At 34.5% G+C, this 27,193-nt stretch overlaps 1 protein-coding gene across 1 annotated transcript in view; it reads right to left on the bottom strand.

Moving 5' to 3' along the window:
* Positions 1-1,532: 1,532 nt before the first annotated feature.
* LOC143241058 (uncharacterized) overlaps positions 1,533-27,193 on the bottom strand; it is a 55,635-nt gene continuing 29,974 nt past the window's right edge. The window contains exons 4-10 of the mRNA XM_076484526.1: positions 25,763-25,863; positions 18,377-18,429; positions 14,958-15,084; positions 12,870-13,045; positions 11,891-12,041; positions 9,478-9,633; positions 1,533-4,227 (exon numbers count right to left, since the gene is read on the bottom strand). Coding sequence (XP_076340641.1) covers positions 2,024-4,227; positions 9,478-9,633; positions 11,891-12,041; positions 12,870-13,045; positions 14,958-15,084; positions 18,377-18,429; positions 25,763-25,863 — 2,968 coding nt within the window. The 3' untranslated portion in view covers positions 1,533-2,023. The remainder of the gene's footprint in view (positions 4,228-9,477; positions 9,634-11,890; positions 12,042-12,869; positions 13,046-14,957; positions 15,085-18,376; positions 18,430-25,762; positions 25,864-27,193) is intronic.

The raw sequence follows: 27,193 nt of genomic DNA, 5'->3' as shown, positions 1-27,193 counted from the left end.
CAAGAAGTCTCTTCAGGAAGAGACATCAATAATGTTATGGGTCAGGCAATTTGAAATGGTGGTAATTCATTACAGCTATAATTAAATTTTATAGCACTTTCTCACTCCATGATGACTGGTAGACATCAGGAACCTTCTCCCTCTCACACTGTTTTTACTCTCCAGTTCTTCCGAAATTTACTGCCTATGAAATTAAAAAGATATAATGTAATGAGTGAATATCCTGATCCCAAGCTGATTTCAGTACAATCTTGCAAGGTGGTGTGAACTTCAATATGCAACCTTCATTTCTGTGACCTACACTGAGGTCAACGGGCTAAATGGGGTCAAAGTTCTGAGTGCTAAAAAAAACGTCATACATAACTATACTACAAGTTTTCTAAAATTTGTATACAAAGCATTAAAAATAAAATTACTGGTACTTGTATGCCATTGATCTTACATGGAAGCCATTTCGGTCAAGTACTTGACCTCTCACATAAAAACAGTTTGACCTACAGATATGAAACATCGCACCTACATACCAACCAGTGTTTATCACAATTGGTGGAAGTCAGATCACAACCTTTCCAAAGTGACTGATTTGACATGGACTAACCTTAATACATGGTATTTATATTTTTATATATTAAAATCCAAAGCTGTTTCAGTTATTACAGCATTAAAATGTGTTCCTTTCAAATTTTGTGGAATTCTTACCTATATATTTTTTTTAGAATTGTAGCTACCAAATTTTGTGAGAGGAGATGTATGTTTGAAGTCTATCTGTGAACTTCATTAAATAAATTCTTAACAGCTGTAGATATATTTACCACACTTACAATAATAGTTACCTCTGGAATTAAAATTAAATACATTTCATTTTTTTTAAATGATCCATACTGTTTTACTTTATCAAATTTCAAATAAAAATGTCATATTATTAGTTATTACTTACTGTTAATTTATACATTTTGATCTGGGTGCATTATATTTTAAATACAATACATACACAATGAGAGAAACAGAACATATTGAAAACCAAAAAATCTAATTCAGTAAGTCATTATTTGTGGAACTTCATGTTTTTAGAAGGTTTAAAAAGTGTTATTTGATAATTTTAAGTTAGATAAAGAGCTTCTAGTGATTTTGAAAACTACACTAACTTTCACACTACACTTTTAATGTCTGTATAGACTGCAATAACACCAAACAAAATGTTTTTATAAATTCTATCACAGCTGAAAATCAAGCAAAAGGTAATCAAATGCAAGTGTTAAGAGACAGAAAACAAAACAAAAAAAAACTTATTTTTCCATAGCTGACCTACAGTCCAGATCACTTTATGTATGTACAGTGACACCTGTTATACTGAGCTATAACTAGGTATAAATCTCAGCTAAACAGTATGAAGAACAAGCCAAGAAAAGAATATGATCTCAGAAATTTGTAAACTTTGAAGACTCAACTATCTTTGATGATATTTTAGAAAGACATCAACTGCTTAATTTCCATAAAGACATTCTTTAAACATAAAACAAAACACATCAGGATGGATGGTACACTTTTTTTATTGAACTTTTAACATAAGCACAAAAAGTTTGAGGGACTGTAGTAATATTTACATGTCGACAGCCAGAGATAGTGCACATAAAACAACAGTATTTTGCCCTGAAATACACACAGATATGCCAAAATATTTACTGTCAGTGAAACAGAACATCAGTACAAATTGATTTTCAAACCTGTGATTAAAACGAAGCTCCTCAAGGAGTCAGTACAGTCTGAAGCATCAAAATGCAAATGAGATATACCATTAAGACATCTGAAAGAAATCTACAGTTTGCAATCAAATCATGCATTACTTTACTCAAATCGAGATGTCAACAAATCTAATGTTTGAAAATGTCTAAATGTACACGTTATCCATCATATGAAAGGTCTTGACACAAGACCACTGTAACATTAACGATAAAAGTTCTTCATGAAACAATATACTTTTCTGATGTTGCACAAACTGAAAAATATAACCATTTGCATCAACTCAATATGGATAAAATTGATATCTTCTGTCTCTCATTAGAGGAGGGTACCTTTTCGGAGGAGGTGATCCATAATAATCAGAAACTTCTCTTGCTTCCCACCCAGGCCTCTCAACATAACTATTGTGATGATGGTGTGGCCTTCTTGCATAATAATCATTGTGTGCATGATATCTGTCTTTATGGTCATAATAGTCTTGTCTGTATTCATAGCGTTCTACTGCTCTTGGTGGTATCACCATGGGTTCCTCCTCCCACCTTGGTCTGTCACTAACACTTCCACGATCTTGACGATAGGACTGGATGGTCTGGATTCTCGATCCTGATTCATAATTACCAGAACTGGTTTCTAGAGCTGGAACATTATCATAATTATGTTGTAATGGTCTTCTTGAGTAAAGAGTTGGAATTGTGGACGTCTGTTGTCGGTCATCACTGTCAAAGTAATGGTCATCTCTCATATATTCCTCTCTCTGGGTAGTGACGTCTGGTTGTTTCAGACCAACACTGCCTAAGGACGGTTGTTCTCCTTCAGTATAGTCTCTACATGTATACTTGTCTTCCTCTGTAGACACACTGATCAGTGGTTTAACAGTCTGTATTCTGGAAACTGAGTACAGCTCATCAGGAACATGAGACATATCATGTTGTTCAGTTGTGGATGTTGAGTGTACAGTTTCAACAATTGGAATTGGGGATGATGTTTGTTGTTCTTTCTTATCAGTTTTTCCTGGTAGATTGTTTTTAATACTACCTTCAAGAAAAGCACTTGAAAGGGTTTTCAAAATATCTCCAACTGAAGTTGCTGCACTGATTTTATCAGTTAAACTACTGATTGTTTTGCTTTCAGAAGTGACAACACTTTTCTCCACAGTTTTGCTAGCTGAGACATTACGGTCCATTTTATTATGTGGACTGAAAGAACCTATGTCCACACTTTCCTGGGTACTGTGTAATGGCACAGTACTTGACAACTTAGAAGTGAATGAATTCTGTGGATCATGTCTAACATCTATCATCCCAGCTTTAGATTTTGGACTATTGCAAACACTTTCATCAAGGCAAACAGGTTTAATTTTATTTATGCCAAATTCTGCAGACATATTTGGTTCCTGTTCTATCCTTCTGCCAGAATTTATTGATGACTGGGTACATAAGCTGTTTTTGTCTTTAGCATATGATATACCAAGTTCTTCCTTTGCATTGGAATATTCCAAAAGCTGCTGAGGTGTTTTTTCATCATTTTGTCTCCCACATGCTTTCTGTGGAACAGGTGTAGCACTTTCATCATCACTTTCATCAAGGTCCATATCTTGTGGCTCCAGATCCTCCACTGATTGACCAATTCTTTCCATCTCCACCTTAACACCAGTTTTATCCTGTGAAGAAACAGATAAAGTAGGAATGTCGCTTTTTCTCTGATCCTTCAACATATCACTAGTCCTTGAAGCCTGAATGTGTGGAAAGACTAAATTGTCACCAGTTGTACGCTGTTGGGAGTTCAAGGTGTTTCCCAGATGACTCAAGGATATATTTTGAAAAAAGTCTGTTACTGAAGGGCCTTTATTTTCTTGATTACATTCTTTAATGTCATCATTAGCATATCTTGAGCTATCTGAATTATCACGTGTTTCCTTCCGTGGCAACCAATTACTAGATTTATAGCTCACTGCAGTAGATGAAGGAGTTTGATTGTTTTTAGATGGGTTACTTCTAGAATCTATGAACCAAGTGTTACTTGTAGCCAAGCCTGTAAAGTCAGGAACTGTATGCTTTTGTTCAGCTAAAGCTTTAAAGAATTTATCAGCTGAGTCCACATGATAGTTCCCTACTGGCTGTTTCAGTGATACTGAGCTACTCTCTCCTTCATCTTGAACTGGTGTTTCCCGCCCACTTCCTTCATCCTTCAGTGGTGTTCCTGACCCTGTATCTGGAGCTTCATGAACTGAAGACCCTCCACTCGCAAGGTCAAAACTTTGAGGTGGTGGAGAATTAGTTGTGGAGCTCCCATAGAAAGGAGTTGAAAAGCCTCTCTTCTCCTGTGACCCAAAAATAGTATTCTGTATGATGTTAGACAGATTAGAGAGATGACTTTCTAAGCTACTATGAGTAATTTTAGGGTCTGGGTAGGTGGGTTCTGCAGTAGTGCTTTGTGAGGCTGAGGAGTCAGATTTCAAAGTCCCCAGTAGTGATATCATTTCTGATCCTAAGGGCAAAAAATAAGAAATAAAAACAGTTATATCCAAATATAACTAATCATGCATAAACAGTCACATAACATTACCACAAAAGTTGACAATTTTCCACAATGCAAATTACAAAATTAGTTGTATTTACACTTGTAGTCTTTTCCAGGCAACATTACCAGACTTTTGTCCCAGTAACAACAAAATTACTATATTAAGTCATTTGATTTTTTTTATTGACTTGATCAAGTTACCAAGTAATTTAATGCCTAAAGATTAAAAGTTCCTTAATCAAATTACTACAATTGTTGCTTTTTCATTTAACCTTGTACATTCTCCAAGAAAATTACTGTTACACCTACCTTATATTTCTTTAATCATCTTAATCAAATTACCAAACAACCTGTCCTTTATTTTTATGATCCCCCAAATTAAATATCACATTAATTGCAATTAAGTACTGAAAACATAAAAAATTACCACATATATTGTCTTTTATCTTCCATTATTCACAATCAAGTTACCATGTGAACTGTCCATTACAAGATTGGTCGAATTGACCAAGTTCAAAATCCCAAACTGACTTTAAAAATTTTCTTACTATAATTTCTAATATGTTTTGTGCAGCTTAACAAAATTTTGCAAGCTTTCAATGATCATTATAAGTTTTTTGTACCTAAACAACAAGAATGTTTATTCAAGTATTCTCACCAAACATTTCTCCATGAAAATAAGGAATCAAAGTGTTGACTGTTCCAAGTGTAAACTGAATTCTGTCTTAAGATTTAAAAAAATTTGAAAATTGTCAAATTTCATTTGTGTAATCTATAAAACCTCCTAAATTGATTTAAAATGTTTTTATCTGTTACTTGTTTCCTTTCTATAATGGATTAAAATTGTAATAAGAAACTACATTTGTTTATCTTAACTAACTTAAACTCATTACATCATACAACTTTTTCTACTTAAATTCTATTGTTTTATTGACTTTTAAGCGATGTCTGACTAATAATCCCAGCACACAAATTATAAATCAATCAGCGAATGAGAAATTTGCAGGGAGGAGACCTCATCAGTTGCCTGCCAGACAGGTCTTTTACTGGAGGCAGAACAATGGGTAACTACATGCATCTATAATTAAAAGCTAGCAATCATGAACTAGGGAAGCAAGCAGGATGCTTACTGGTGCTGGCATTTTACAATGCAGTCCATACAACAGCTATGGTCTGAGTTGGGCAGTAGGCAGATACTAGAACATACCATGAAAATACTTTAATGGCTTTGTGGAACATTTCATCTTCACATTGATCTTTACATAAAGCCAAAGTTGATAGTATAAGTACATTCCATTATCTTGGCTCTACGCTAAATTTTAGGAAGTGTATACCAGGAGACAACACCAGCCACCTGGCAGGATCCTTTGTGCCCTATAATATGAAAAAAAGGAGAACATATTCACCTGACTAAGGATGTAGAGTAAACTGAAGGATAGTAAATGGAGGCAGGTGGTAGCCCACAGAAGATGAGACAGCCATATGGTGAATATAGTGCATGACAAAGATATAGTTCATATACCAGTCCATCAAAAAGAAGAGATGAGGGAATGGGTGAGGTAACATATTTGATGAGAAGAAATACGAAAAAACCCATAGGAACTGACTCTCAATGAAGAGTACACAAAACACAGCAGCTGGTAAACCTAGCCTTTAAAGGTAGATGTAGATAAGTCTCTGGTAGAAAAAGAATCCAAGGAAAAAAATAGGCAAAGATAGAAGCCATGAAATGTACTCCATCCTGAAAGGAAAGCAACAGTGAAGAGGTGTAAGTCTGGGTTGGGTAGAGGTAGACACACACCTGCAGTAGTATAGGAACAGTCCAGTCACCAAGAAAGGTCTGTGAAAAAAGGAAAGGACAAAGGAACCATGCAATCCAAAGGTCCCCTTGAATGTTTCCACTAGTTTCACAAGAACCATTGAAATAACTGCATATCAGCATGACCCAGTGGAATAAACAGCCCAAGGAAAGCTGTGGTTCCCAAAATTGATAGAATCCCTGAGCAGTATGAGTAAGGGAGGCTTGCATCCTAGTGACAGAATGTTCCAATGCTTGTAGACAGAGAGGAGAAGGTTGAGTTTGGCTAAGGAAGCAATGGAAAAACTCCCAGGTTAACAAGGTATTGAGTGGAATAAGAAAGGATATGGACATTTGGATGAGCCAATTTAAATGAGCAGTATGCCACAGAAGAAGAGACGTATGCAGGTAATACTCCTCCCATGAGTAGGACAGAATAATCCAAACATCCCTGTAGTAAATGAATCTTAAACTGAGTATGTGGAGATGGGAAAAGGCCCTGATGATTCTGTTGAAGATGCATGGGGCCAAGCAATGCTGAACAGAAAAGCTCCGAACTGGAAAATATAATCCTGATGAAATAATTAAAGGTAACATCTCAAAGATTCTGTAAAGGAAACAACCAAAACATTGACCATGATCAACCACAGTCTAGATGAAAAGTATCAGCAGAAGGAATATAAATTTCCCACACGAAAATGAGGGATAACCATTTTGCAAATGAGATAGGAGAGGTCCATAACCAGCCACAAATCTCAGGTCTTTTAGTAAACTGTTAAAGGCTGAGAGTATATCCTGGCAAACAGTTGTGCATCCTCTGTAAGTCCTGTTTGTACAAGAAATCCAGCACCATATCTTCCAGCTGTTGAAAGTAGATGATATAGGATCTGAAGTAGGAGAGAAGTATACTGTGTGCAGGCTGAGAGACAGAGGGGAGAATTAGTAAAAGGAGAAAGCAAGTGTAACCCATCTGTCTGAGGATAGGTGTTCCCAAAGATATGCATATCACAGCAATTGAGTGACTACAAGGTGTAAACCCAAAATGTAGTCACCAACAAGCCTGGCAAGATCGATGGTGGTCTAAAAATTGTTGTGTACAAGTATAAGGATGAGAAGGAACTATAGAAAGTAGGAAGACTAAGATGAGACAAAGGAGTGGAATGTGGGGGTTAAGATGGGTGAGTAGGCAAGGAAGTTAATGAGAATTGATGCAGAACAGCCTCCACCCATGATTAATCTGAATCAGGAATACCACCAAAAACAGAAGGGTGAAGAAATGGGGCAAGATAAAGGTAGCTTAAAAACACTGGAAAAAAAGGTATTCCTACTCAACAACAAATAATTCAAGTGAGCAGTACAAACCATGGTGGAAAAGAAAATGGAACAGGAATTGCCAGTGAAGTCACCTAAGGTTGGTGAAGTGTCTCTGACATGGGGACCCAAAAGTAAAGTCAATAAAGCACAGAAAGGAAAATTGGGTGAAGGCAAGAGAAATGAGAAGTGAAGAGTAAAGCTGACCCTCCAAGGTCTATGACTCCAGAAAGAGGAAGTTTGAATGACTATAGGACATGACAAAGGAATGTGAAAAGGGAAGAGAACAAGGCAAAAAACTGTGGAAAGGAGTTGATCTAAAAACGTTGAACACCAATATCAGGTGAAGGGAGAAAATATACAAATCATCAGAGTTAGGGTTGTGAAGGGCAGAGGAGAATATGTCATAAGACATAGGACCAAGATGTGATAATGAGAGAAAGCACAAAATATACTGAGTGATAAGATTCCCAAACAACCAGGAAGAGGAAATAAATAGTAAAAGTTTTTTTTATCATGAAACTTAGATTAATAATTAAATCTTTTTAACATTCAGTATTTAAATCAATACTGTACTCACGGTTTGTTAACATTAAGTGTAAAAGATGTAAATTTCAAAAAGTTGCTCTTAATTTAATAAATTGCAATAATGTAAGTTAAAACAATGAACGTACGTAAATTTGTTTATAAAATCTTGCTATTTCTACTGTTCTTTGTCCTCATGGCACAAAGGTAAGCCTGGGGACTTACAACCCTATAAATCAGGTTTGATTTGGAGGCATAGCACAGATAGCTAGCTCATTGTACAGTTTTCTGTTTAAATACAAACAAAACATTGTTCTGAGTAATAATATGTATCTAATTATTATTAGCCTCTTATCAATCTTCCTAGATCAAGAATGGGGGAAGGAATATCAGATGAATGGACAGATGCCAAAACTTGCACCTACATAATGGAGCTCACTACCTTATGCATGACAGCCATTACAACATCCATATTTAACATGCCTCAAGCAGCTAAGTTAGAAACTTGACTAGTGTAAGGATATTCCTTACTCTCTTTAGATGTTAAAGCAACATGAACTTGAAAGTTTATAGTTGGAATAAATAAAGGAAACAAAGTCCCATTATCAAACTGTAAATCTCTAAATTACAAGCAAAAACGTCTTAGTCATGCAGTTCCAAGGAAACAAAATGAAGATCACAAGTACAAAAGCATAAAGAGAAAGCTTTCCTGTGCCACTGTCCTATTGGTGGAAGGCTTTTCTGCATAATAACACCATTATGTCTGATCTGGAGTTCTCATCCTCTTACAGAAGGTTTTCTGTCATAGTGTGTCTTCCTTTCCTGTGTTGCTCTAATGCAAACTGCATAGTCCAGTTTTACCCATTCACGTCTTTCATTAGGTGGGAGTTACCTGAAGGCTAGTGGTGTGAAAATCTTTAATACATATACATAAGGAAGAGTAGTTTTGTGTGTCAAGAGGCAAGTGTCACCTAGGAATATACTGTTACCATGACCACGGATTTGAAATCCAAGTCTTTAAGAAGAGAGGTCGATCGTGAATACAATAAAAATAAATGCATAAGAACATTACAAAGTTTCTGGTAAAGCAGTCATCCATGACCGTAGTAGAACAAAAAGAAAGGGGTCATGTTCAGCTCATAAAGTTTGTTGATAAAATCATTTTGGCTTTTAAGACTCCTAATTCAAGAAATCAAATGTGATGTGACACATACTAGCTTTCATATAGGTTCAACAGCTCTAAAGGACTATAGTAGGTAATTTTACAAACTTTCATTTTTCCACAATAACTAGTAAATTATGACACCATTACCTTTTATAAAGAAACTTGGGTCCTTGTATACTGAGTTACCCAATAACATAAGACACGCAAGGAAGTGTAAGCAAAAGTAGCAACAATTTGGAAATTATTCCCACTAGTTACAGATGGAATCTCACAAATATTTTAGTGAAAACTGACTCAAGTTTTTGTTCTTTGCAATCAGTGTTGAAATAAGTAAAATTCTTGCTGGCAGCAGAGCTAGAATAAAAACAAATAAGTAATGTAATGGTTAATAAGACAAGTTCCTCTTGCAGAAACTAACCTTTTGACATAAAACTACTTAACCCTGTAGATTCCAGTGGTAAATTAGCAACAGGGTTTGCTCCAGAATTCAATGGAGACAAAGCTGGGACAACAGGAGAATTTTCTGGAGAGGGAGCTGATCCAACAGAAGCAGGTTCTTGAAGTTCTGCCTTATCTGTAAGTTAAAGAGTAATGATCAGTTGCAGCACAGCAAGAAATGTAGCAAATACCACAGACAGACAAGCTAACTCATGAACAGCCAAACATTTCACAGTTTTCTTTATCTTTTTCACATATCATCTAATATCATAATGATTTCAAAACTAGAACCACTAACTCTGTACCAGTTTGTTTCAAACAAGATTCTACAATTATTATCACACACAATAAAAAAATAAAACAAAAGCAGTGTCAACCAGAGTGGTCCAAACGTTATTGAACAGAATATCAACAACAATAAAAAATGAAAATAACCTTGGGTAATAATGCTTTTTCAAACAATTCACTCCAACATTGACACTTCAATAGAGCAAAAAATAAAAAACTTCACCACCCCTCACTGTACAGTAAAACTACACATATTGTCTTCAACATCCACATCACAAAGAGTAGAGCTGGGTAATCATTGTAATCTGTTAACTTAGTTAATCAGTAAGACTATTAATTAAACACACCAAACTAATTAATGTTTATACTACAAAATAAATCTACAGTTCTAACAATTCAAATTTTATATTTTTCAATTACTTGGATCGTTGGAATAATCTAAGCTATTAATAATTAGAAACCTCAATTACCTTGGTTATTTTCTTATTTCAAAACATTTACCTCATTAACTGATCAATGTTTTAAGTTACTCAAAAATAATAAGATATTGTAAACTTATTATTTCAATTACTGAACAGCTGGAACAACTGAAAACACTATTTTCATTTAGTTGATAATTTTAATGACATTGGTCAATTAATCATAATTTTTTATTAATCAGCTATTTTTAAGATTTCACAGAGAAGTCTAATGTATATAGTAATGTTCCCTTTATAAAATACAATAGATTAATTTTATTACATGCAAGCTTTTTTGTTTTTGCTGAACCCATAAATGGAATACATCAATAAAATGTTTTACTTAATTAAGATTATGTACACCCAGAAACATACAGGAAGTAACACAATATTAAATGTCATATAAAAACAAAACAAAAAGTACAATTTAGTTTCCTTATCAGATACACATTAGCATAATTATGCTGTTATTTAAGTGATGTTTGATTGGATAACTGGATTAGTACTTGATTATTTTAAGAAACTTACAAATAAAAAAAAAAAAAAATATATATATATATATTAGTCTAAAAAATGTCAGTATTAATAAATCATAAGTTCAAACACTAAAATCTATGACAAACTTCACAACTTACTCATCACTGTTTTATTGGAAAGATTACCTTTCTACATACTATTCTTACTTATAGCATAACAGAAACTTATTGTATGCAACATGCAAGACACATTTACAAATGTGCTCTTTCATAAAATGAAATTTCCCTGTCCAGTAGTACAAAATTCCCCAACTTTTCTCTGACCTGTGGAAACCCTGTTACAAAAGGTTTAGTTCATTCAGGGGTGTCACTTTATATAAATAAAGTTAGCACACAAAATAGTGTGGTAAAAAGCAGCCATTATTTTGTCACTAGCAGCGAAACAGGCAACACAAAATTAAGCTTGTGACAATGAATCACACAGGTGATGTTGTAGCACCATGAATGAAACATTGAAGTACTACAACAGTTTTGACACACTGTTGCAAGATATGGATCACTGCTGAAGTCAACCTTTGTTGAGGGTCAGGTTCTCAGCCATCACACTCTCATGACATATGCCTCTGGGGCTTTCCAATGATCTCAAAGTAACATTTTGAGAACGAATTTTACGGACATTGATGTTAGCCTTGAGGACCTTCATAAATGTCTCATCTACAAGTATTATTCATAACAGGTTCTTCAACGATAGATTGTTTAGGCAGAGTATTCAAAACAACGTCCTCTACACTTGTGTCTCCACAACAGGCAGTTGCCATCCATTCTACAAAGTTTCATCAGGTTCTTCAATGTTGAGTTATTTTGTGATAACAGTTCAAGAAAAGAAAGGAACTTGTATAACTATTATTTCTGCCATCAAACCCAATATTACCCTTCTGCAAAACTGAACAGATAAACTTATTTATTTCTATCGCAATAGCACAAACTCTTCTTCTGAGTACTAAAACTTCTTACCTTGTTGCCCCAATAGTTCAAGGTCTTCCTTTGATTACTAGAATTCCTACCTTGTTGTGGCAATAGTTCAAGTTTTACCTCTGATTACTAAACTTCCTTCCTTATCATGCCAATAGTTCAATCTCTTCCTCTGATTATTTAAAAAAAAAAATACTACCTTGCTGTGTTAATAGTTCAAATCCTTCCTCTGAGTTAGTTGGTGATGGAGCATCAGGACAGGGTGATGGTATTGGGCTTGGAAGAGTTGGTGTTACTTCTTCAAGTTTCTTTTTCAGAGCTTTTACTCTGTTTCCAAAATTCCTGTAAGCCTGGAATTAACAATGGCATATTATACCAACAGTTATTTCTATGGTAATCTTTGAAAGCAACAAGTTTGTTTTTCCAAATATTAATACACCTCTGTTTGTAGTAAACAATTTTGTAAAGTTACTAGTTGTAAAGAGTACCTCAAAATATAAATGATATCAATGTCTATATCATTTGGTAAAATATTGTTGAGATGGAAGATGGTTTTATTTTTTAAAAACGAATTTAAAACCAAAATTACCATTTTTATATAGAAGTATTAAAATTGCATGTTAGTTACAAATAAAACTTCTAAAGCTTCCACATAAAATTCACAGGTGTAAGTGCAATTATACTTTTGTTCCTAACAGAACTTTATACACATGTTCTAAATAAATCTTAAGAGCATGTATCGACATAAAGTTTTTTACATGTCCACACTTACAAGAACTACTTCATTTCTAACAGAATCCTATCAATATACCTGAACCAAAATGAGGACTATTCATTGAAAGTAAATCTTTATTGTTAATGTTTCAGTTTGTGGACTGCTAAAGGTATTTTACCTTGGTTAATGTTTCAGTTTGTGGACTGCTAAAGATATTTTACCTTGGTTAATGTTTCAGTTTGTGAACTGCTAAAGGTATTTTACCTTGGTTAATGTTTCAGTTTGTAGACTGCTAAAAGTATTTTACCTTGGTTAATGTTTCAGTTTGTGGACTGCTAAAAGTATTTTACCTTGGTTAATGTTTCAGCTTGTGGACTGCTACAGGTATTATACCTTGGTTAATGTTTCAGTTTGTGGACTGCTACAGGTATTTTACCTTGGTTGATTCAATACAGAGACTTACATTAGTAACTAGTCTTGCTTCACCTCTCTGGGTTTCATAGTATGCTCCTCCCTGCTCCAGAACCAAAATTAATTCTGTTCTCTCTTTTACTTCTTTCTCCAGTGCTCTGATATAATCTTCTAAACATTTTACAGAGGTGTCAAAATCTCTTGAAAATTGCTGCCCGTGTTTTCTGTCTGTGGTAAAGCAGTAAATAATTCTTATGGAAAAAAAGACTGCATGACAAAAAAAAATATTTTTGCTAAGTTTAAAGTATAGAGTGTTCTTTCTAAGTATGTTACATAAAACCTACTACCTTTGTTGTACATAGATTTATTTTTAATTTGTTAAGTACAATGTAAACTTTCCTCCTTAAGTTAATTTCATACACCAGACATTCTTTAATGTTGATTATAAGAATTCATCTTGCAATATTTTTCTGGAATACCAAATGATATAGATTTGATTATATAGACCCTTCAATTCATTAACAATCATCTTCATACACCAACTGCATGCACACCTCTTCAAAACTTGCCTTCACCTAATCTTTTATAGAATGTTTTCTATCTATCTTTTCTTTGCAGAGTTAAATACTCTGGGATCCTATCTTATGACATGGATTCTTTCAAACAGATTTTATAACCCTTCAACAAGTGCAATTTTATTCATAACTTGGTTTCTCTCAACTCGGGTGAAAAGTTACTAGGATTTTATTACTTTACAGTTTCATGGGAATCACTGTTATAAAAAAAAATATATCAAAATCAATTTTCTGTACTTACCAGTTTAATGGATGTTCCAGCCACATGTTGTTGATATCATAAAGTCAAATCATTACATTTCAATGCATAAGGTATATAAACTTTCATTTTTTTTAAATACTCATGCAGATCTATACAATTTCCATAGCTTACCTGTTACTTTCAACATATGACTGTACATTAGTCACTGGATTCACACATCAATTTTATAATGTGGCAGCCTTCAAGTATTCTACACATTGCTTAATATTGTAAGCTTCTTCTCTAAGCAAACTTTCTTCCTAACTTTGTTGTATACAGCATTATCAAAAGTATGACAAAAGCACACTCACAGATAATATTGACCATCCAAATAAACTAGGATGTGAATTCAACAGCACACTATTGTGTATGGTTTATAAATGACACCATATGTTATAGACAGCCAGTAAGAGACATCATGCCACAAGTAAAGTAGCTTAGAGATCTTTAAGAAATTATTATAGCATGGAACTATTTTGGGTGTAAAACATTTAATATCCATGGCCTCTATGAGTAATGTTCCAAGAAAAAGGATTGTTGGACATGCTAATGTGAAATTTTGACTTAACTACTCAAATTAATCAATCCTTGGTCTATGCTATGTTTCAAACACCCTACAAGCTAAAACAACACATGTGGTATTAAATTAAAGTTTGAGACAACACATCAAGTGTATGAAGGAAGCTCCAAGGTGCAACAACCAGTATATCTGTAACCTATTAGAAACTCCTACCAATGTAAAAACAACTCAGTCTGTCTGTAACCCATTAGAAACTACTACCAATATAAAAGAAATGAGTCAATTCTCCTTATGTGTTGAACATCTAAATTGTGATGGAAAGAAAATGAAAACTAATTTCAGGAATACCAATAGTACCATTTGCTGTCTGCTTCATATAAATAGCTACAAATCAAACAAAACCTGTAGAATGTTTCAAATATGAATCTATCAATCTAAATGTGAACAGTAACAGGTAGTATCATGGTGTGAGCTTTTGTTTTAGCTAGTTTCGACTTAATCCATTGGTAATACTGGTGATAATTAAAGAAGTTATGAATCATGATGACGAGAAACCCACTTGAAGTAAAAATACATTCTCAAGGTAGCAAGTATGGGTATTAAATCTTTAATTAAAATAAAGAACAACATTTCAGCCTTCTTAGGTCATCCTTCAGGTTAACAAAGAGAGTTTGCAAACTGCAGCCATATAAAAAAAATTTAATTAGTTAAAATTTGGAAAAAGAAAATCTTCTCTGAAATCTTTTTTTTTTATTTTTGTCTGTTAAACTTGGTTGTCTGAATTTGTAAATACTTTGTTCTTACCTTTCAGCTTTCTCAAAGCCTCTGAACTTGCTGCATCAACTTTACTGTTGGTCAGCATGGCCAATTTTGTGAGTGTCTCCTTGGCTATCTTATCCACCATACGTATCTGATCAGCTACTTTTTGAGGCTTGATGAAAAAATGAGAATACACAATTATGTTACACATATAGCATCAAAAACATAGCCCCTACCATATTAACACAGCAGGTATCAATTCAGTACCTACATACAACAAAACACAACTAATACATTTATGTATGAAAATGAATTTTATTCACTGTGCCTACATCCATACTAAACAATTTTAGTCATTTAAAATTTAGCAAGTTTTATCCATTTGGTTGTGTTATAAGTAAAATAATTCAAATGATATTAACCTCAGTCTCACACAAAAACTACTGCCATGCATGATAAATGTCCTACATCAGAAAGAGCCAGGCTCAGCATCTAGTCAATAGTCAAGATTCTTGCATTATTACTATTCTAACACAGTGATTATAAACAGTGTGTGTATGCAAAACGTAATCACAAAATATTTATTCCAACACTGTCTTTTAGCACAACAAACCTGTAAAAGTGCTGTTCAACTATTAAAGAAGAGTAGCTTTTGGAAATTATAGAAAGCAAAATGCCCTAGGGACAAAAACATTAGACAGAACATTATTTTAGACATGAGACAAAAGACCAGTTTGAGTTCAGCTATTTCTAACCATATTTTGACTTCTTAACTTTCTAGAGGTTCTACTCAAGTTCACTTTTGTTACTTGACAATGCACTTCCTTATAGTGGAATACAAAAGATCTCTCTTTGATGAATTACACTTAAAAGTAGTTCCCAAGCCTCATGAGCTGTTCTAACTTTTAACAGCAGAGAAAACATTAATACCATCAGTATCAAATTGTTCTAGTTCCAAACAGGTTGGTGCCATCAGAAAGATTACAACATAACCAAATCAAAGAACTCCTCAGAAATGAAGTCCAATCAAAAGAAAAAGAAACCCTACAGTGTTAATCATTCACCATCCAACTCAAATTACAAGGAGGTTATCTTTCATCATCCACCTTTATGTTGACCGCTCCTCTAAGAATTGGCTTCTGTGGTCAGATCAACCACTGGTACTATTGCAAGTGATAACATGAAGACATTAATTTCATGAGCAAAGTTACCAATTCATGTAAAGAAGTCCCATCAATAGCCTAGCCACCTGGAGCTTCCAATAAAAGCACCAAATGCAATGCAAAACTGCACTCTCCAAAAGACTTTCCAATTAAAACATCACTGTTAGGTCAGGGTACAAAACTAACAGAAGGTTCATTAATGAGTCACAGGGAGACTTTCAATTAAAACATCACTGTTAGGTTCAGGCCACAAAACTGATAGAAGCTTCAGTTGTGTCACAAAGAAACTTTCCAATCAAAACATCACTGTCAGGATTAGGTTACAAAATTTATAGAAGCTTCAATCATGTGCCACAGGGAGGCTTTCCAATAAAATGCCACTGTGAGGATAAGGCTACAAAACTGATGAAAGCTTCAAGCATATGTAACATAGAGATGTTACAATTAAAACATCACTGTTAGGATCAAGCTACAAAACTGACAGAAGCTTCAATTACGTGTCACACAGAGATATTTCAATTAAAACATCTCTGTTGGGACCAGCCTACGAGACTAACAGAAGCTTCAATCACGTGTCACAGGGAGACTTTCCAATTAAAATATCACTGTCAGGATCAGGCTACAAGACTAACAAAAGCTTCAACCATGTGTCACAGAGAGACTTTCCAATTAAAACACCATTAGGTTCAGGCTACAAAACTAACAGAAGCTTCAATTATGTGTTACAGGAAGGCTTTCCAACTGAAGCATCAATGTTAGGTTCAGGGTACAAATTGACAAGAGCTTCAATCATCACTGTCAGGGTCAGGCTATAAAACAAACAGAAGCTTCAATCATCTGTCACAGGGGGGATAAATAAAATGAGCTCAGTAAAAACTAAGAAAGATCTGGCAGAGATAATGATCATTGCATAACAAACTATATCCATCAACAAGAAATTCAACACTACTCAGAAAGTTCACTAAAGAAAATGTAACATCTGACACCAGATGGTTAATGTGTCTGCAGGTGGCATTACCCCTCTTCTCTGACAATTTGAATAATTATCATTACCTTCAATTTGTGGGTTTTGTGCAGAAGCAATACTGAGAAGATAAAGGGCATATACAAAGTTTATCTTTCATAAATGGCAACTTCCATGTTATTTTAACACTAAATTTCAGCAATATTAAAATACTTTATTCTTCATCAACTTCAATGTTATTGTAACAGATTTTCAACAATATTTTTAGACCTTATCCTCCATATTCAGTTACTTAGTATTGATTTAAATTAAAAAAAGTAACCATGGCAGTAATTTTGTATGAGGAAAGAGAAAACAACATGATACTTGCCTGCTCTTCCCAACAGGGGGGTGCTTGGGAATATTTGCTCCCCTTTAACCCCACACAAGAAAATACTGAGCTGCAGTGATGTTAATCCCATTTAGTAAAATTGCCAGGATGTTTTCGAGAGAAAACTGTGATCTTTTCCAGTGGATGTTGGTGTTGGTGAAGAGTCAGGACACATCACATATCCAAACATTCATTCAAAGCATTCAATTTATATTATATTGTTTAGTAATAAAACAGTGGAATTACTCTAATAATAATAATTTGAAATTATTTTTTTTACAGGAATACAAAGTTGTAACAATATTTATAAACCTTATTTATTTTCAGTTACTTCATACAGGTACTCATTGTAGTAACTAATATTAATACCAGCTAATAACATCAAGGTTTTTTTTAAATGCATCAAATTAAAATTATGCTTCTAATACGCTTTGTAAAACTAATACAGTACACTCAGTTACACAGAAAATTTCAAAATTTCTTTTAACGATGTACACTCACATATGCTTGGCATGTGGAGAAAACCAGATATCTATCTGATGTTTTGGTTATATATTCTTAGTCCTTTTTATTTCAATCAACTACGTCATGATGTGAGTAGTGCAAGCACTCTTGAAGAAATAAAGTATTAATTTCTACATGCAATTATTAACTCTCTGCCTCAATATGATTTTCTACAGATTTTGTCAACTTTAACCAGATCTATTTCTAAAACAAAGCTCTTGGCAGATACAGAGTAGTGTTACTAACTGCTGTGAATATTCACATGTCTGATCTGAGTTAAAAATTAAATAATAATTTCCTATTTGTTCTGCACTGTGTTTAGTATATTTCTTCAACTCTAAGTCATAAAATCAGTTTTAACTTCACATAAAAAAAATAATCTGTGCACATAACAAATCAAACACTGTAAACAGCAAAATGTTATAAAAAGGCTAAATAATGAAATAAAGTTTTCTTTTCTTACCTTAAAGTCAGCAATTATTTTTGACGATACTGGTGGACTTTCTTTAGAACCTTCTAAGAAATTTAAAAAACATGTATTATCATTTATTTCAAAGTGAAAAACAAATTATTATTATACACTTAAATCACATAAATCTAATCTAGTTCTCCTCTTTGTATAAAAGTTTTGAAGCAATGTATTACTAACAAACTATTAAATAATTTTTAGCAAGGATACTAAATAGCAATTTGACTACAAAATTACAACATTTTAAGCTAATTAAAAGCACAAGTAACATCATAATGAAGTGGAAACATATATCTCTAAATAAAACTGTTGATGAAAAAGTATCCTACATAAACTTGAGTTTGCTGTATGTGTAAAGATCACAAAGCTAAAGTAACAAAAAATGTATTCTAGTATTTAAATAGTATATTTATTTGGGACCTTTTTAATTTCATGTTTTATGTGTTATTTTCAAGTTCAACTCATATCTAACTTTAAATCTAAATGTAATACTTACCACTTATTTATTGCTCAATATGATTTTATCTTTTTTTTGATGGACTTACAAAAAATTTTTCTACTTTCTGGCAAGTAACTTTTTATGAACTATAAGTAAGAACAGAGCATATGATTTTCATTGTTGTGTGTACAACACATGATTGTGTGTGTGTATAAATGGAGAGAAAAAAAAAAAAAGAGAAACGTGTTTTACAGATAAAGATGTTGGAAAACACTTAAATGTAACTGTTACAAAACAAAAGTTAAGGAATAACGTATGATTATTCTCAACTCAATGTGATCAAAACCCACCAGAAACTAGTGAGTAGTAAGGAATGTGATACACCATTAATACCATTAAGAGAAGGTTAAAAAGTTCAAGGTAAAAGATTTCTAAGTTACTCAATGTTACAAGGTTTTGTAACTAAACATAATATCCATTTACTCTAATCATAAAGAATGGAAAAAATAATGTATCTTTTTATCTCATAAACAGACAGACTAATATCAAAAGAACATTTATTTTTCTTTTCTGAAATTGAAGGCACTGTTTAACTAGGCCTAGAAAGCAACAAGTCACTACAAAATCTGAAAGAGTACTCATTTTAACACAAGCATTGAAAAGTCTAAAAATATCAGAGTATGGATAGTAAGATACAGAAATCCACTTAGATGCAAAAAATAAACGTATGAGAATTATGCTTCAAGATATGTTGTTATTCCATTACTTGAAAAAAAAATTAACTTGTTCCAATTTCCTTTATTCTGATCTAAATGATGGAATTACAGTGAGGCCTAAGTTAAAACAATCTAAGGTTGATTATATGCCTAAAATACATTAAATTTTCACTTGTTCCAAGTCTCAGAGGTTATGCAAAACAAGCAACAGATGACTTCCACTAGATCCCAACTGGTAGCTTTTACATTTTTGAAGCTGCCATCATAAACTAAAAATACATTTCATTTTATATAGGTCACAGTGTCATTCAATTAGTTGTTCTTTCTTAAGCACTAAAATATAACAGTAGTTATCCCAGCATATTATGACAGTGGCATCATGCTAATAAGCCAAAAGTGGGAACAAGGACCCCCTAAATGTTTTTCACACGTTGCTTTAATAATCATAAATCCATGGATAAATATTTGATTAGCTATCTTCAAAACACTTATCTGTATTGGAAATTTAATAATATAAAAAGTAAAAGGCACACCCTAGTGTTTATATAATTATTATTATTAACTCACTACTGTTAACTTTGGTTTCTAACAGTACTTGTCACCCCCCCCCAAAAAAAAACAACTTCATAACTATATTATGATATAAATTTTCAGTCCACTACTCTTAGTGTTACAACACATTGCTTTATCATAAAATTCATAGCACAGTCACAAATCAATAAGATGGAAATAAATTAATCTAATGGTCAAAAGTGTTTTGTAATCCAGTGGACTTAACAATTAGCCACATCTTTATATATACTCTTCAAAAAAAGAAACACAAAAAGGATATTTTTTTTATTTTAAAGAGAAATATATGTAATAAATTACAAGCTCAGAGTATGTGATGTTACACGTGTTAAGGCACTAATTGTCAGACCAAAATGACAATAAAAGTTGTGCACTTTGAAAACGGAGGAAAACATCGGATTTTCGCCAAAACGCATTCGTGTCCAATAAATTTGTTTGAGAGATCTGCATGTTCTGCAAGTGCAACATGTGCAAAATCCCTATAAAAGTGACGGGTTCTAGGTTTCCATAGCTCAGTGTTAAGCCACCGACAAGCAATACAGTTAAACCAAGACTGACTGAAGCACAACGCAACAACGCCATTGGTCGCTTGGAAGCAGGCGAATCTCGATCAGATGTTGCCAGAGCTGTGAATGTCCACCCAAGCACCATCACAAGGCTATGAAATCGTCACCAACAACATGGATCAACTCATGACCGTCCATGATCTGGCAGACCTCGTGTGACCATGCCCTCACAAGATCGCTACATCCGGTTACGTCACCTTCGGAATAGGACCACCACTGCGACGTCTACTGCCTCACCCATACCAGGGCTCCGTAGGATTTCCGATCAGACCGTACGCAACCACCTACGAGGTGCAGGAATCCGACCTCGACGTCCAGTCAGAGGCGTCATCTTCACCCAGCAACATCTTCAAGCATGGCTGCAGTGGACTCGGGCACATCAGGTATGGCCTCATCGACAATGGAGGCATGTTTGGTTCAGCGATGAATCCCGTTTTATGCTTCGTAGGCAGGATGGAAGGACCGGTGTTTACCGTCGCGGAGGTGAACGTTTTGCAGCAAACTGTGTGCAGAAAGTTGACAGATTTGGTGGTGGCAAATGCCAGAACAGACCTTTTGCACATTCAAGGGAATCTTACGGCTCAACGATACGTCGACGAGATTGTTAGTCCCCATGTGCAACCCATCATGGTGAACATCAACGACGTTTTTCAACATGACAACGCCTGTCCTCACACAGTCCGACTCACCACTGTCTTCTTGAGACACCACAACATCAACATTCTTCCCTGGCCCTCCAGATCACCAGATTTAAACCCCATCGAATATCTTTGGGATGAGTTGGACCGACGTCTGCGATGACGGCAACCTCAACTGCAAACTCTACCCCAGCTTGCAGCAGCTTTGCAGGCTGAGTGGACAGCCATTCCACAGGATCACAATTCGTCATCTCATCACTTCCATGGGCAGGAGATGCCAAGCAGTTATTGATGCTCACGGGGGGGAATACTCGTTATTGACGTTGAGTGACGTTAAACTTCACCTAGTGAGCGTGGACTTCGCCTTTGCAGACTTTGGATGTTCAGCAGTGAATGTGCAAAGTTTCACACATGTCTTACAGAACTACCCGGAATAAACTTGTTGACAATTTGTCTCAAATTTTGCCTTTTGCGTTTCTTTTTTTGAAGAGTATATATATCTGTTCTCATTGTTCCACTTTTTTCCCAACAGTTTTTTACTTCATTGTCCACATTCTTATTCTGAATTTCACGACTTCCAAAATCATGGCACGTTAACGTAAGTTTGGTGGGAATGTTATTTTCTTGAACTGAAAATGTATTTCCAATAATACTCACCACTGCTGATACTACAGCTATTCTTCGATATTGGCTTTGCCTATCGTAGCATTTGTCTTGTATGTTCTAGTCTTTTACACCCCAATTAAATGAGCTTGGCAACATCTAATTTACCAATTTCTCCACCCACATCGATACACCCTCTATTCTGGTATTATATATAAGCATATATCGTAGCATTTGTCTTGTATGTTCTAGTCTTTTACACCCCAATTAAATGAGCTTGGCAACATCTAATTTACCAATTTCTCCACCCACATTGATACACCCTCTATTCTGGTATTATATATAAGCATCTCATTCAGATAATGTAATAAATATTTTTCTACAAAATGTTTGTCACACATTTCTGTTATGGATTTCCATATAATTATAATTTCCTTTAAAAAATCTAAATTTGACATAATATTTGGAGGTATTAGTTCCCTATTACTCGTGTCCACACAGCATCTAATACAACCTCCTTTGTTATCTAGCATTTCTCTAGTCACACTAATGAGTGTATGGAACAATGTGTTTATTATGCTGAGACATGTCGAAGGTCGTAAATACACAATCAACCCCAACAAGAATACTGTTGGTATCAATGTTTCACTCTTTTTGTTTCAGTCTATAAAACTTCTGGGCTGTCTTTTTCATTGATCCTGAGGAGCATTTGGACTCTGTATTCTGAAGGCTTTCTTCACTTCTTCAATTTGCAATCAAATGGACTCCTCTACTGACTTCTATCTTGGTCAAATGGACTGCTTCTGTTCCTTCAATAGAGATACCTTGGTGGAGGGAGTTTGCCTAACTGCTGTAGCCTGTGTGTTTCACATGTGACTTCTTTTTATTGTCACTTGATGTTTCCAGATGTCCCATAGTCATTTGTATCTGTGGATTTTCACCCCACGTGAACAATGGGGTGTGGATTTTCATTTCACAGCCATCAGAGTTGCTTGTCATGGAAGTGAAAGTGACAGTTGATCCCATTCCTCCAAGATGTTAATCTCGTTTATTTATTGCACCTATAACAAGGGGTGTTTAGTGGATAATCACTGATCTTATATCAGTCCCTTTTTTGATCCTCTCTGGCCTATAATGGTGTCTTTTCTCATCCTTAGTCAGTATTCTTAACCAGATCTGTGGATGTCTAGGTTTTAAGGTTGCTGAGGCATTTCTTCACATTTTCATAGTGAATTCATTTTACCTTTCACTATGTTTTGTGTACAGAGATCAGGTTCTACAGTGCAGGAATCTAGCCTTTGCCAGATCTTACCAAGGATTTAGCAAAATCACTATATGCCTTCTGCTAGGTTGTACAAGCTTTCACCATGTTTTAAGCCTGTCTCAGCCACTTCCCATCTAACTCCAGGCTATGAAAAGTGAAAGTGGGCTCTTAATTAGAGAAATGGTTCTATCTCTTTGGGTTTGTGGGCTTCATCTTGAATGTCTGAAGTTTTGTAATGATGATACATGCTATTCCTTTAGTAGTCTCAATGCAATTAATGAACCTGGAACTTCAATCCATTGGATCATCCAGTTTCTTTCATCAAGAGCAACATCTTAGTTTTTAAATGGTGAGTGGTTCAGATCCACCCTACCATTAGTGTGTATATATATTTATATGCATGTGTGTATAAATGTCTATTGCCACTTTGAACTGAGTTTATCTCTTCAGGGATGAGATGTGTAAGGTAACCCAGGGTATGTGAATGAAAAATGAATCTTCATTCTCCCTTAATAATTTAAAGTTTCTAGCTATCCAATAGGAAATAGTGCTAAGTCTAGATCTCTCGCTGGGAAATATCCTCAAGAGACATTTCATCAATTCCATGGTGGACTCTCAAGTTTACTGTCATGGAAATGTGTTCTTGAAGCTGTTTTTGAAATTTGGTTCTTTATCTGCAGGGCCTATTCCCCTCATATTAGTGTTCTGGTTTGCAAATTTCTTGGGGTGATGAATTTCTTAGATTGTCAGTCTCAGCCCTCACTTTCTTCTGACTAAATGGATCCTCCATTGTGAGGTTTTGGGATGGATTTTCTCTCAGTTCAGGCCTTCATTGATCACTCTTTGCCACTTATTGCTTCTTTACTATAAACTTTGGTGTCTCAAGTTCCTGAAGCTTGGGTGGTAGATGCATTCAGTTTATGCTTTTCCCTTAATTTATCTGTTACTCAGAGTTCTGGCTATGTTTTGATTCTCTGTTTGTTAGTTGTTGATACACCAAATTGGCTTGTTTAACCATGACTTGATGAAACTTTGTAGAATGGACAGTAATTGCCTGTTGTGGAGACACAAGTGCAGAGAACAACATTTCGAAACTCTTCCGCCTTTTGAAATGTTATCCTCTACACTTGCGTCTCCACAACAGGCAGTCGTCATCCATTCTACAAAGTTTCATCATGAATACTCTGCCTAAATAATCTATCAAAGAATAACCATGACTTCTTTTCTACAATATTTATAAGTAAGTCCACCACTCCATCTTCCTCTATGGTTATCTTTCTTGAGGTGTACTCAATCCAACTCTCTACACCAAGATTTTTCTAAGTCCATTGAAGTTTTAATGTTTAAAGTTACCTGGGGTGCAACTCACAGTGAGTTTAACAAACGTTTCTACCACATCTTGTTTTGATTTAGATCTAGCTTTGTCAGTTGTTTAAATCAGACAACATTTTCAACTACTCTTAGTTATGCTAAATATCTAAAGGATTTTGGACTCTCCAGTGCTATTCAACATTCTTACCACATGGCCTTTTCAATTACTTAACCACAATATTAAGGTGGGCTGGAGGTTGAGCACAGTGTTCTATGTCCTCTCCATAGTTCAGGAGACAAATGGAATGCTTCTTGCCCATTTCATTCAACAGTGAGGATGAAATGATCATAATTCCAGACTGGATGAGCTCTGTTCCTTTAATTGAGTAATGCTTACACAATCTCATCATTCTGAGCCTGGTATGTTACTTTTTGGACTTCTTCAGGTGGAAAGAAAGTTTGTCCACGTCAATATTACTTATTTGCTCCCAGTGATTCTGGTGGTCTAGAACACATCACTCTATGGCTACAGGTTAGGATCCAATCAAAAGTACATCCATATATAAAATTGTGGGCCAATAGTCCTAGCCACCATTGTGGAATATAAGGGCCAATACCCCTTAACTGCAACCTTGACTTGTGAAATCTTGGCGATCTGATTGGGGCTGATAATGTTGAATTATCATGTTCTACATTATCTATTCCATCCCTGACAGAGAAACAAGGTTCCAGGTGAAGATCGTACTTGTCATAGATGTAGTACAATTCCCCAAGTTATCTCTGTTCACCCATTCTACATAAACACTTTCTGTATGGATTATGCTCGCACTGGCCTCCCACCTTCTCAATGTGGGATTCTAGCTACAGTAGCAGTGAAGATAAGTATGTTTTGGAAGTTAACATTCTCTTAAATTGAAAATATATTTCCAATAGTACTGACTCTCTTCTATCCTACCTTCCAAGTAAAAAAGCCTGTGTTTGTACTGGGATGGTGCAAGTCTCAAAAAAGTGATTACATTATGTGAGTGAGGTGCTTATATACAGTACTAGGATGAAGGGTGCATTGATGTGAGTGGAGAAATTTGCAAATTAGATATTGCTGAGGGTATTTGAGTGAGGTATACATGACTGGAGCATGTATGACCAATGCTTAGATAGGCATAGCCAATGTTAAGAAATATCTACAGTGTCAGTGAATGGTGTGTTCTGGAATAACATTTATATTTTATTTAATAATACTTCAACAGTGAAAATGAAAGAACTATTAGCTTACCAAGCATGTCATATAGTTCATTAATGAAATCAGGATCATATACGCTTCTTTCTTCCCAAATCTTAAACACTCTTTTCACAGATGTTTGTATCTTCTCATCCCTATATACACAATAGAACAATAATTATTTTAATTAAAAGTAAAATATATACACCTCTCACACTATGCCATCACAGAAGGAATTATGAGATCTGAAGATACATGAAACCATAGTTCTCAGCTGCCTGTAGTCTAAACTTTCTCACCAAATACAAGCTTAACTTCTGTCACACCACAATGGATTCCATTTAAAGGAGGTTGAAAATCTGAATAACTTATCTAACTATTAATTTTAACTGGAAAGCAAAACAGCCTCAAGTTCCTTACAAAACTATCTGTATAATTAAATATTTTGTTTCAGAATAAATCTAATAAAGAAATTTAAAATCTTGATAATCACTAAATTTGTAACATAAAAAAAGGCTTTAGAACAGGTTTTAGGTTATTCCTAATAAACATAATTTTGTTTATTATTTATATAATTTTAAGCTTTCACTAAAGTAGCTGAAGTAACCTACACGTAGTTACTCATTGTACAGCAAACATTTTGATAATATTATAACAGAATATTAAGTTAGTCTTTCCTAGTTTTACTCTTACAACTTAAGTTTATTTTTTTAGAATTCTTACACAAATCTATAAAAAATAACTATGCATAGATGTTCCTACTTTTAAGCTGTTGGGTTTCATTTCTCTGACTGGACAGTAAAACTTAACCATTACTCTTATCACACACCACAATATGCAGAACATGGTTTTGTGGCAATGGGTAGGTAGGTAGGTATTTCATGTTTATTGGAACAAAGCTACTAGGCTATCTGTGCCAAACAAGATGTAGTATACTATAATGGTATATAGAAATTAAGGTAAAAATACATAAAATATGTAAAATTTAGACCTGCCAGGAAGACTGAAGCATTAAGTTCAAACTTGCTATCAGTTACCTGAAGTTGGCCTTTCCAGTCCTGGGTTCAGGTCAAAATAAAATTAAAATGTGTAAAAGAAATCATGCTAAAACAGTGTATAGTCCAATAAAAACCTTAAGTTAAAAAGACCAATGGCTCTTAAAAGTGTAAAAAACATGAGTGAGACAGCTAGTATCACCTATGACATTGGCTAATGTCAAGGGCAAACCTACCTTGAAAATATGTTTAAAATGGCATTGTCCTTCTTGGTTGTAACAACAACATTATAATAAAATATGTACAATTGTGACCTAAGCACCACACAGATCACACAATGGTGCATCAGTACAAGAGATAAAAGGAAGTGGTGAGTTAAAAAACTGTGACCAATATGTAGCCTAGCCAAAACAATTTCCTCCCTTCAGTCTTCACAGAAACAAGATGGCCAAAGAGCTTGATTTGAAAAAGCTTATTATTTCTTTGCTCA

The sequence above is a fragment of the Tachypleus tridentatus genome, chromosome 13 (genome assembly GCF_004210375.1).
Source record: "Tachypleus tridentatus isolate NWPU-2018 chromosome 13, ASM421037v1, whole genome shotgun sequence".
Lineage (NCBI taxonomy): Eukaryota > Metazoa > Arthropoda > Merostomata > Xiphosura > Limulidae > Tachypleus > Tachypleus tridentatus.
The sequence above is the reverse complement of the archived record's forward strand: the minus strand, read 5'-3'. Positions and strand labels throughout refer to the sequence as shown.